At 37.8% G+C, this 12,580-nt stretch overlaps 1 protein-coding gene across 3 annotated transcripts in view; it reads left to right on the top strand.

Moving 5' to 3' along the window:
- hlcs (holocarboxylase synthetase (biotin-(proprionyl-CoA-carboxylase (ATP-hydrolysing)) ligase)) overlaps window positions 1–11,112 on the top strand; it is a 48,282-nt gene extending 37,170 nt beyond the window's left edge. For all 3 annotated transcript variants that reach the window (XM_007247290.4, XM_022681408.2, XM_007247289.4), the window contains 5 exons: window positions 943–1,010; window positions 2,153–2,313; window positions 5,471–5,585; window positions 5,696–5,909; window positions 7,203–11,112. In XM_007247290.4, the coding sequence (XP_007247352.3) occupies window positions 943–1,010; window positions 2,153–2,313; window positions 5,471–5,585; window positions 5,696–5,909; window positions 7,203–7,374 (730 nt within the window). In that variant the 3' untranslated portion in view covers window positions 7,375–11,112. The remainder of the gene's footprint in view (window positions 1–942; window positions 1,011–2,152; window positions 2,314–5,470; window positions 5,586–5,695; window positions 5,910–7,202) is intronic.
- Window positions 11,113–12,580: the final 1,468 nt, after the last annotated feature.

Genomic DNA, 12,580 nt, shown 5'->3' with positions numbered 1-12,580 from the left:
GTTCAGCAATTAGAGTGAGATTGACACCTGAGTGTCACCTTGCTGTGTGGCCTGAGGAAGTGTGTGCGCAAGTGACACGGGGTCAAGTGGGCGGTTGTTTACTTTGGTGGGGGTGTTATCTGATGGGTGCACTGGGATAGGAACCCTCTGATGGGGGTCAGAGTTCAATTAAAGTCCAGCGGCTTGAGAGCCCAGCAGCTCTGAGCTGTCAGCTCGCTTTTCAACCACGAGAGAGAGAGAGAGAAAGTGAGAGAGTAAGCGAGAGTGAGAGCAGTTTGCAGCCTGAAGCTGCAGACCTGAAGTCTGTGCTTTCGCTTTTTAAAAAGTTCTTGAAAAGAATTTGCATTGTCTGCTCTTTTCTGTACTGTAATCTCTTTTTTTAATTATCTGCTGTGATTCAGTATGACTACAATATCGTTGTGCATCCCTATAGCATACACAGATCAGTTATCACATTAAAAACAAACGAAAAAGACTAATATTTTGGTAATATTGGATGGGAAACCATTATTTGGTCGAAGCAATGCCCATGACCCTGTTGCTGGTTGACCGGTTGCCCTTCCCAGGGGCATTTTTGGTAGGTATTGACTACTGCATACCATAAACTTGTATGCAATTTTGGAGATGTTCTGAGATGTTTGTGATCTAGGCAACATAGGTCACATCATTATGCCTTATCCTTGTATTTGTCCTGCTTCCAGCATGTCAACTTCAAGAACCGGTTCTTCAGTTGCAGCCTATAGCCCACCTTTTTAACAGCCACTATTGTAAACACATGATCAGTCTTATTCACTTCACTTCAACAGTGATCAAGTTATGGCTGATCAACCACTAACATGCTGGTGCAATGTGCTGTAGTAAAACTTAACATTTTCTGAATAGAGTGTAGAGAATTGTATTGTATGGTTTGTATTATTTTTTTTATTTTGTTTGTTTCTGCAGGTTGATGTTGAAGGTGCCGGAGGACATGGGGTTGATTGCCGTGGCAGCCCGGCAGACTAAGGGCAAAGGTCTGTAATCAACACACTGCTCTCCCACAGCTTCTCTCACTGACTGCACCCCTAACACACACTCAGCATGCAGGCCCTAGTCAGACGTACTTACTGAACCATTTAACACTGTTAATAAAACTTAAAGGTGTCCTGCTGCTAAAATCCACTTTTTCTTGTTCCTTGTAAAATACTATAGGTCTCTGAGTTCTATATTATGCTGCACATGAAACGGTTTAACCTCCATTGTCTGCAGTAGCTAGTAATAGATAATATTCAGAAAAGCGAGTCAATCAGATAGGAGCTAACAGCGCTAGGAACAGCCTGGCAGTTAATTCCTGTTTTATTTGCGCAAATAACACATCAGTGTTTTATGCTTTGCCCAGTAATTCAGAGCTAAGGGACAAATGGTAAGAATTTTTCTATGAAACACCACCAGCGAAGTACAATTGAGATTCTGTTTATACTAGTTAAAAGTAAAAATCCAACCGCCTGGGCAGTTCTGCTGCGGCTCTGTGTGAAACTATAGATTTACATAGGATCTCCAGTGGATTTTGCGTTTTACAGAGACTATATCTAGCTCCTAGCTTACTCTCCTGCTGTCCTTCTTTCTCTCCCCTCTCCGGGTGCTAGTAGTAGGCAGTCTGTCACAAATCCTGGAGATATCAGCCAATAGCATTCGCTAAGGGAGGTGACCCTGACTCCGCCCCCAAACTTTCAAAACCATTCCTTTCAATACTTGAGCAAAAAATATTCTTTCGAATAAAAAGAACAGCTGTGAATTCGAGAGGAGAAAAAAACCCAAGAGGAAGAAAAATGAAGCTAAGGATTGATATTTTGTTCAGTGCGCACACAATTCCCTTTTTTGTTCGCTAGTTTCACATTTGTGCTTGCAAGAAGTAAATTTACACTCGCAAAATGTATAAAAAAAAAGAGAGGTTAATTTTTTTTTTTTACTTGGTATTTTTGCATCACTGACTTGCCTTTTGACATTGATATGACTGCATAAGGAGGGAGTTTGTGTTCTTGCCGATACACAGCCCTATACCCTATATTTAGACATGTAGTTAACATGATGCTAGTTACATGCTACATGTATGTGTTGGACGAGTGTCGGCTCAGTGGAGAGTGTGTGTTTGACAGGCTTGTTAACTGTATTGCAGGGCGTGGAGGGAACGCGTGGCTGAGTCCGCTGGGCTGTGCCATGTTCACACTGCACCTGCAGGTGGAGGTGAGCTCACGACTCGGCCAGAGAATCCCCTTCCTACAGCACCTCGCTGCTCTCGCTGTGGTGGAGGCTGTGCGCACACTGCCTGGATACGAGGTACGCTTCCAGACAATCCAGAAATGAGGAGTAAAGACTGCAATGTAATCAATATGTACAGTATTGAATTGCATTGAATAGAAAACTAGAATCTGAACAAATAGAACTTAGCTAATCTGGTTTAACTGGCTTTGTTCACACTGCAGGCAATATATGTTGGTTTGTATTCTATATTGCTGTAAAGTGATTAAAAACAGAAATCAAAATAATACAATTTTCTGTAATGAAAAAATATAAATGAATTGCATTTAAACTCCTAAAATGCCTTGTCATGCATAAGGGCTACAGGTGCAGAAAAAAACTTTTCCTGCAGTAAATAACTTATTTACATTCTGAAAATGTAAGGGCTTTGAAATCTACTACAGGACACTTGGAGAAGCTGCATGTTCACTCTCTACTCCACTTAATAATTCCAGATCAATAATAGAAATCAAAATTCTGCAGATTTGAAAATAGACTTAAACACTAGACAAACATAATAAAACTAAAGGTTTGGAGGACAAGAACTGTTTGATTTGTATTCAGGAAAATATTAATTTTAAAATGAATTGTATGATTACATTCATTATATTTTCACATTAGCAGATTTATTTCTTTTTTCAAATATATATTTCTATTACAATTACAATTATGCTTTTTAGTAATGTTCCTTGGCACAAACATGAAAAGCATGAAAGCTTTTTATGTAATACTTTAATAGAAATCCTCAAGATTAAGTGGTGAAATGTCAGGCAGACAATTGACAAAAATCCTGGCCCATTCAGCAGTTAAACTCTACTCATCAAATTATATTTTTTTTAATGACAGAGCGGGGTCAGTAGATGTTGAGCTGTATTTCTGTATTTAGAGGCCGACAACTTTCTGCAGCGTCAATTAATACAGTCCCTGGGTTACCAGTTATGGAACATAATGGCAGACATGCACAGTGTGCTACAGCCATGGAAGTGAGCAAATTACCTCGATTAGAAACTGCAGCAGAAACAGCTTTAGATCCTTATTAATAGCTCCATGACCAGCGATGAAGTAAAATGTGAGTAACAACTAGGGTTAGCATGATGCTTTTGATAGATGGATCCCAGAAAGGCTACAAGACGAATCTTTTAAACTGAGTAATATGTTTTTGGGGTTTGTAACTTTTTTTTTTTTCCTGATAATGGATAATGGTTAGCTTTGGTTAATGCAGCCAGCTGTGCTGCTAGCTAACATTTGACAGTTAAAAAACAGACCAAAAAACATTGCAAACATATATAATACTAGCTGATCAATTTAGAGTATGAAAAATAGTCGCTTGCCATTGCAAAAAAAAAAAAAAAAAAAACACTCTTGAACTTGTTTTGAGCTTGTTTGAGAAGATTCAGTAGATTCAGAGTAGGTTGCAGCTGCACTGCTAGCTGTATTAGCCAAAGTTAACCTCATTATCAGAAAAAAGGCCACTGCTCTCAAAATATACACACTGGAGTTGGAGGTATTTTACATATTTACATATAGTTACATATCCCAATAACATATTGCTCAGCTTGACAGATTCGTCTTGTAGTCTTTCTGGGATCCATTTATAAAATGCGTTACCAATAATTGCTTGCATTTTACTCCATGTCTGGCCATGGAGCTTAGATTGGGTTGCATCTAATGCCGTTTTTACTGCAGTTTCTGAACTTGGCAACCTGTTTGAGCAACTTTAACTCACCGTTTTTAGTTCATTTGTTTTTATTAAAAGCCTCAGCAATATTTTGCTTTCTTTTGTATCATTTGAGGTAACTGGATTTTGTCCCATTGCTGGTTATTATTCAGATCTAAACTACTTAAATATAAATAAAAAAACTGTAAAAATTAGGGCTGTACTAAAACTTTTGACCAGAAGAGTGTATTGCCTCTTTAATACACATACATGCACAGTGAAAGCTCAGAACCCCAGTAGGCCTCCTGAGCAGGTGCTGCTGTCCATTTCACTAATCAGACATGTCACAATCAACTACAGCAGCGTGCTTAAGATCTTCCAGTCCTGTCCCCATGCTCCCAAACACACACACACACACACACACACACACACACACACACACACACACACACTCTCATACACACACATACAATCTGGTCAGTGTGTAGGGGTGTTTGATTGGAACCAAGCACAAGTAACAGATGTATTTACGCTGGTGTACCGCTGAAGCATGCCGTGGGTGTGTGTTCTGCCGGAGTGAACTGTTTGTGTGTCCACGAACCAGGAAGTATTATGGGATGTGTTAAGAGTAACAGGCAGTGTTTGTATTCCCATTTCCCTCTTACAGAAATGGAAACCAGAGTGTGTCTGAATGTGCAGGTGTTTTTAGAAATAGGACGCCTGCCCAGTTCACAGTTTTTTTAAAGTGGTTACATTATACAGTACAGTGCTTTTTTTTTATTTTGCTTTTTATGGAAATAAAACTGTCTCTGATTGGTTGAGAGATATCTGATTTTCCAGTCATGGTTGAGATGTTGAGAGTACATTTTTAAAATGCAAAGATTTAAACAGTGATGCTGATAAATATATTAAATCTTAATATTGGCTAAAAATCGAGATATTATTTGTGCTAAAAAAAAAATAACAGATCATGATATTTAAAGAAATGTTTATGGTTACACAATATTTATCATCATATTTTTTTACACACAGACAACATGCATTAGAAGAGGCACATTTCCTAAAAAATATTAAATATTTTTTTTTTTATCAAGTTGAACAGAACTACAGTGTCTGTTAATAAAAATACACAGTTTGTCAGTGCGTTTTTAAACACTTTCAATCCATGATATACTTAGATGTGCATCATTTATCACAATAACAGACGTAACAAGATATAATAAAATATTGTCATATTGTCCATCTCTACACTAAAGTAATTATTTCTGCTTTTGTCATTTTGTGACATAATGTGTGTATATTGTAGTTGTTTACATTGTGTGTAAATTTAATTATGAATATTCAAATAGAAATGCTCAATAATGACTTTATATCTAAATATTATAATTATACAATCATTAAAAGCTGATTTTTTTATCTTCTCTTATAAATGTGTCAGTTTAGAAATACAAGTGTTTACCTTATGTAAAAATGCAGTAATAACTCACAAAAATAATTAAAATTAACGTATTATTATTTGTTTTTTCTTCCCTTTTAAAGGATATTGATCTTAGATTGAAATGGCCCAACGATATCTACTACAGTAACCTGATGAAGCTGGGAGGAGTTCTGGTTAACTCCACTGTAATGGGGTCCACCTTCCACCTCCTCGTCGGTAATGCTTTTACCACATTATTTTAACCACATTATTTTTTATTTGTTTGTTTTGAACATTATTTTTAGTAATAAATTCTTCCTCTTTCATTCTCTTCCCATGGCTTGTAGGCTGTGGCTTCAATGTGAGTAACAGCAACCCCACCATCTGCATTAATGACCTGGTGGTGCAGCAGAACTGGGAGCGGGGGAGCAGTCTGGAGCCCCTGAGCTCGGCTCAGCTCATCGCTCGCTCGGTCACTCTGCTGGAGCAGCTCATCTCTCAGTTCCAGCAGCAGGGGCCGAGCGCAGTGCTGCCTCTGTACTACAAGAGATGGGTGCACAGGTGAGTTTAGCTTCCTGTCTGTCTGCTTACTTTAATGATGCAGAGCAGCATAATTGTGACCTGTGCCAATTAGAGCTTTGAGGCTAATCAGATTAATTTGATTAATTGAATTAATATATTAATGTGATTTTCAACTTGTAGATAGACTTGCACTTCTATGAATATATATATTATACATGTGTTATATATATATATATATATATAAATACAGCTCTGGAAAAAAATTAAGAGACCACTTCAGTTTCTGAATCAGTTTCTCTGATTTTGCTATTTATAGGTATATGTTTCAGTAAAATGAACATTGTTGTTTTATTCTATAAACTATAAATTTCTCCCAAATTCCAATTAAAAATATTGTCATTTAGAACATTTATTTTCAGAAAATGAGAAATGGCTGAAATGAAAAAAAATTAAAAAGATGCAGAGCCCTGGTTTTTAATCACAGTTTTCATGCATCTTGGCATGTTCTTCTCCACCGGTCTTACACACTGCTTTTGGAAAAATGTATGCCACTCTTGGTGCAAAAATTCAAGTAGTTCAGCTTGGTTTGATGATTTGTGATCATCCATCTTCCTTTTGATTATATTCCAGAGGTTAAAATAAATTAAAATAAATTAAAAAATTGGTAAAAAAAAAAAATAATAATAATAATAATTTAAGTGGTCTCTTATTTTATCCAGAGCTGTACACAATTCTGTGAATATCTCTATGTTGTAGTGTTTTTTTATGTTTTGCACGTTTTTTATTGTAAAATAAAAATATGCCCCACTTTTTCTTTTTATGTATCAGCCATTGTTAGTATTGTTAGCGTTTCCAGCTATTACAGTGCATTATGCAGTATTTTGTGGATTCAAACACTATGAAACATGTCCACAGATGGAAGTTGGACTGTACTGTGTTTCCAACTGATTTAATGAGACACAAATAGACAGAAGGGCTAATAAACAGTAGCTTTAATTCTACTGCTTTTACTACTGTTAATGTGCGGTGCAGCCATCTTGGATTTCAAGCTCTGGTTCGGTGCGAATCTCCTGATCTTTCCAAAAAGGGAATCCAACATCGCTTTACTCCTAATTTTACTCATCCGTCTTCTTAAGAGCGATTATCGAATATACTGACATTCATTGCCATAAATCTCCATCTTTTTCTAAGAACTAAGAATTACCATTCTTGTTCGCAACACTGCTTGTATGAAAGCAGGGTAGGAGTTAATCTGTAATGAATAATGTGTTTCGTAGCGCATGTGCTGTATATTTAATAAGTATGAGTAATTATTAATTGTGGTGTTTGCAGTAATACACAGGTGCGCTTGTGGAGCGAGGATGGTCCAGAGGCTGCTGTAGTGGGGCTGGATGATCATGGCTTCCTGCAGGTGAGCTCTCGAGAGCAGGGCACCGTCTCAGTCCAGCCGGACGGGAACTCCTTCGACATGCTAAGGAACCTCATCATTACCAAGCACAACTAGACACACACACATACACACACACACATAAACATGAGTTTAATGCAGCTACATCCTATTTTTACAATTGTATAACGTAGATTTAAACATATAAGGAGACAGTAATATCAGGAAAGCTACTGAGATGCTCTCTGTAACTATAAGACTATAAGAACTCTGTGAATTTAGATTTATGCTTAGATTCATTTGTTCATTGTAGTTTTGTTTGAACAAAGTCTGAACTTTCTAAAATGTTTTAGACTACATTCACACAGCAGGTAAAAGTTGCCGCATATCTAATTTTCTCTTAAAGTCTTATGTATTTTTCATTTATTTTTATGTAAACTGGCGTGAATGCACAAAAGAGCAATGCTTCACGTGAAGTTCAGGTGTGAAAACAGTAATCGCACTGGGGTGTGGATCAAAACAACGTGAGAAAGTGGTCCATCTCAATCAGACCCAGCTATTAAATATTCTCCTTTTATTTGAGCTAAACTGCTAATAAGGTGCAGTGTAATCTGATATATTAGCCAGATAAAGCTAATTACCACATCTATGAACGCACACTGTCTCTGCTGCTCCATGCTTTAAGCAGTTTCATACTGAATGCTGTATGTGCTGCGTTCACTGCTTGTAACCGTACATCTGCACTGCACGTCCTATTAAAAACAATGTGTTTAAAAATGCAGCGTTTTAGCATTCCTTCAGCTTTCAGTGTTAAAGCAGCTTCACACTGCATAGATACACCCTCTGGAACACAGAAACTTCTCCCTATATTTACAAATCTGATATGTATTGGGTTTCAGTACCACATATTGACGTAGACCAAATCTGAATTGAATATATGAAGTTACACTTATATAGCGTCTTTCTAAACACACACAACCATTTACACTCAGCAGTCATCCACACACCGGTGAGATGTGGCAGCCAATTACACACAGCATACTCTTAACCTGAAACAACCACCCACCTGTAAGACTGCATTGGGCACTGAGGAGTTGACCCAGGACAGAGTGCCAATCCATATATGGGCATACAGTCATAAACACATTTATCTTTATGTTTTTGAACGATGGGAGGAAACCAGTGACTGAAAGAAACCCACATGGAAAAACATGTAAACTCCACCCAGACAAGGACTTGAAACCCTGGACCCCAGCACAGGGAGGCAAACGTGCTAAACACTAAACCAATGTGCTCCGCAAAAATATCAAATTCGTTGTTTGTTTATATTTCAGACGAGCGCTGGATGTAAATCTACTTGGATTTCTCTCATAAAACTGTTTATTTGGGTAGGTAAAGCGCTTCCGTTTACTTACAGCAAGCTTAGTTTTACAGATTTCCACTAAAGCTGGAGAAGTAGCATTAGTGGGTAACCGTTAGCAGTTAGCGGCTAATTACACCCGACGGAGCTACGCTGAAGGACATGTTCCGGTAACCCAGGGTGATATTAGCTAGCAGTTCGCTCCACGTAGCTTGTTTTAACAAGGTAAACACACAGACTACAGCCTGATATACTCGCCTCTGAACAGCAAAAGAGCTAGCGCTCTGGTTAGTGGCTGATGCTATTGCTGCTCCAGCAGTGCTAGTCAGGGTTAGCAGGGTGGCCAAAAAGCTAACACTTCTCGTGGTTAGCGGCTAATGCTAATACTGTTGGAGAACTGAACTGAAACTCCATTAAAATTCTGTACTTCAGCAGAGTGGCTTTACTGCTCCTTACGATCTGACTGGTAAAATATATAGGTAAAATATATACATAAAATGCACAGGATTTTAAGGCACACTGACGATTTTTAGGAAAATTAAAAGATTTGAAGTGCGCAAAAAATATGGTGCATCCAATGTGAGCCACTTCTACCTGCTGTGTGAACATAGCCTTACTTGGTGATTTGCGTAACTGTAGGCAACAACAGATGGTGTTGAGGTTTCTTTAACAGTGCTTAAATTACTTGATGACTTGGGAGTTCAGACTTTGTTGGTCACCAGTTCTCCACCAGGAGAGCTACCTACCATTCTGCAGGATTCACCTACAATCCAGATCCAACACACCTCCTCATTCAGCACACAAGCACTTCTCAAGGCAATAATCGGAAGGATTTTTGGGGTTAAGAAATGGTGCAACTAGAGCCTGCAAGAAGGTGGATCTCTGGGAACAGGTTTGGTGAACATAGGTTTAAGCAGCTATAGGAACAGCTTATAATTAGGCTGAAGAGACTGAATTTAAACAAGCCTTTAAGTTACAGGGTTCGTTTTTTTGGTTAACCAATCTTATGTCTTAAATACTTGAACTTGTAGAATGAAAAAAGACACCTAGATTTAGGAAGGTATGTTGCTTAATAACGTAAAACACATGGATTGATGTCTAGTTTAATGTTTGTTTAATGGGTGAACTGAACTGCTTATACTTGGTCAGATAATAAGAGCATAGTTCAGTGTTTAAAACACATAAATCTTCTTTTCTTTAGATTTAATCCCTATAAGTATGAGTGTACGAATCATTTTGGCTGAATAATTGTAATCCATAATTGTTTAAAGTACAGAAATAGCATTTCATATACATACAGCTCTGGCAAAAAATAGGAGACCACTTCAGTTTCTGAATCAGTTTATCTATATTTTGCTATGTATAAGTGTTTGTTTGAGTAAAATTAACATTGTTGTTTTATTCTACAACTACGGACAAAATTTCTTCTAAATTCTAAATAAAATTATTGTCATTTAGAGCATTTAGTTTGCAGAAAATGAGATGAATGGATGAAATAACAAGTTCATATTCATAAAGTTTTAACAGTTTAGAAATAATCAATATTTGGTGGAATAACCCTGGTTTTTAATCACGGTTTTCATGCATCTTGGCATCATGTTCTCCTCCACCAGTCTTACACACTGCTTTTGGATAACTTTATGCTGCTTTACTCCAGGTGCAAAAATTCAAGCAGTTCAGTTTGGTTTGATAGCTTGTGATCATCCATCTTCCTCTTGATTATATCCAGAGGTTTTCAGTTTATTGAAATCAGAGAAACTCATCATTTTTAAGTGGTCTTTTCCAGAGCTGTATATATTTTGCAGAATATTTCACACCAGCATGCTACAACCTACAGCACAACGGCCTGAAATTGCATGTTAGCTTTGAATATGCAAATATATATCTATAAAGTTTGCTTCAGTTCCTTTAGTTATGTATGCAGAAATTGTTGCAATAAGGTGTTCATATTCCATAATAATGGATATAAAGGTCTAGTTTGATTTCATGTGAGACAGTTTTTAAATAAATATATATTATATATTATATAAGTGTTTCTATATAGGGTTGGAGCACTTCAGTACTGCAAGTCGTCTTGTTATACTGTATCCACATGCAGGGTCTTTTAAACGAATCAAAACCATAGATTACAGTGTGTTACTTTAAGCCTTATCTTTAATTTAACTTAATTGAAGTGTGTCTGTAGTTTTTGTGAATCATTAAATGGAGTTTATACATTTACACGAGCATGTGTAGCCTTTACAGATCTCCATGAACTGAAGTGAGATTGTAGTTGGTAAATGTCCTCATTAATCATTAATGATTATTTTTTTCGAGGTGGTTGGTTTGTATATCTTGCTTCTCACATCAGCATAGAAACGAAAGTGAGAAATGTAGTTGATATTTTGTTATAATCAACTGTTTGTATACAGAATGTGAATTACTTCTACTCTTAAGTCATTCCAGTGTTAAATTGAGTGGCTTTAACTTCAAATAAAAGAAATGTGTTGACTGAATATTTTCTTTGAGTTTTTTGTTTTCTTATTAGATCACTTCCTTGGTTATAGTTAAGCACAGGCTGCTCAATCAGTCCAATGCAGACCAGCTGGGACAGACAGGGGCTGTGCTTCATGGCGTGAGGTGGATGCACGGTTCCCCCACCTCTGAACGTCACATTATAAAGTGGCGTGAAAAAGTATTTCCATTCTTACAAACTTATTTTGTTTTTGCTTTTTTTGTCATACTTACATTTTTCAGATTATCAAATAAACTTGAGTTTGATGCGGATGCTTTTGAGAGCGGATGAATCTGATTCCAGGTTATGTTCAGTCAGAGAGAGAGAGAGAGAGAGATAGCAGTCTCGGAGCTCTCTCCATCATTCAAACACCAATCCGATATTAATCCTGGTTTTAGTGTGGACTTTATCATGTACCTTTTTGGCTTCAGAGCTTGTTTCACTCCTTTGCTTCTTTGTTTTTAATATGAGTGAATGAGGTACTGAGCTCTGAGTTTCCTCTTCTGAAGTCTCCATTGCTCCACCAGCTGCTCGCATTCAGTAAAACAGAGCCAGTCCTTTTTTTAAAGGTTGTACGTGTGACGTAAGTACATAAAGACATGTGACAGGGCCAGAAGAACTCCCATGAAAAGTGACCCGACACAACAGTTTTTAGAATTAATAAATAAGGCTTAGCAGGGATGGTGGTTCCAGCAGACTGGTACCATTAAACACAATATTTTATCTCTTCTCCGCTCAGGAATGCTTCTGTTTTCAGTTTAAACACAAAATAATACGGACTGCCACTTTAACTGTGTAAACATTTTAAACTACATTCTAGTTTTTGAACATGCTGTGACTTGGGGAATAATACTTGACCCCTCTATGAATATTGTGGCCCCTTGATATCGGTTTTCCACACAGAGATTAAGGGATTAATGCTGAACTACACAGCCTTCTGAATGGAGAATCTCCACTAAAGGTAAAATGGAAACTGACCTACAGTGGATTTGTAAAAAGTGAAAGTGCGTATATAAATTATCCTGTTGCTTCCTGGTTGTCGGACATGTTGGCTCAGCAGGCCAAGGAATATACGAGCAGCTCCATATTGTAGTATCCCAGCATCCCACAGCTCCCTCTTCATACTCCCATTCGCTTCCTTCAGACTGACTGGAGATGATGAGGTGTGCTGGAGTCCAGTGGTCATGCAGGTGGACTGTGTGTGTGTGTGTGTAGAGGATGAGATTAGGTTTCGTTGGCTCTGCCGGGTTCATCCCGGCCAGTTAAAGCTCACCTCATCTGTCTTCAGCGCCTCCTGTGCGTGAGCCTGGCTGTGATGAGGTGAAAATGTTCCTGAGAGCTTTGCTAAACTGTCTGCGATACTTCACCTCATTACAAACCCATCCACTCACTCCCACATTCTCAAATACACACACACACTCACTGAGCACGCTGACCAAGCCCTCCAGTAACTGCAGAAATGCTAATCC

The sequence above is a fragment of the Astyanax mexicanus genome, chromosome 20 (genome assembly GCF_023375975.1).
Source record: "Astyanax mexicanus isolate ESR-SI-001 chromosome 20, AstMex3_surface, whole genome shotgun sequence".
Taxonomy (NCBI): domain Eukaryota; kingdom Metazoa; phylum Chordata; class Actinopteri; order Characiformes; family Acestrorhamphidae; genus Astyanax; species Astyanax mexicanus.
The sequence above is the reverse complement of the archived record's forward strand: the minus strand, read 5'-3'. Positions and strand labels throughout refer to the sequence as shown.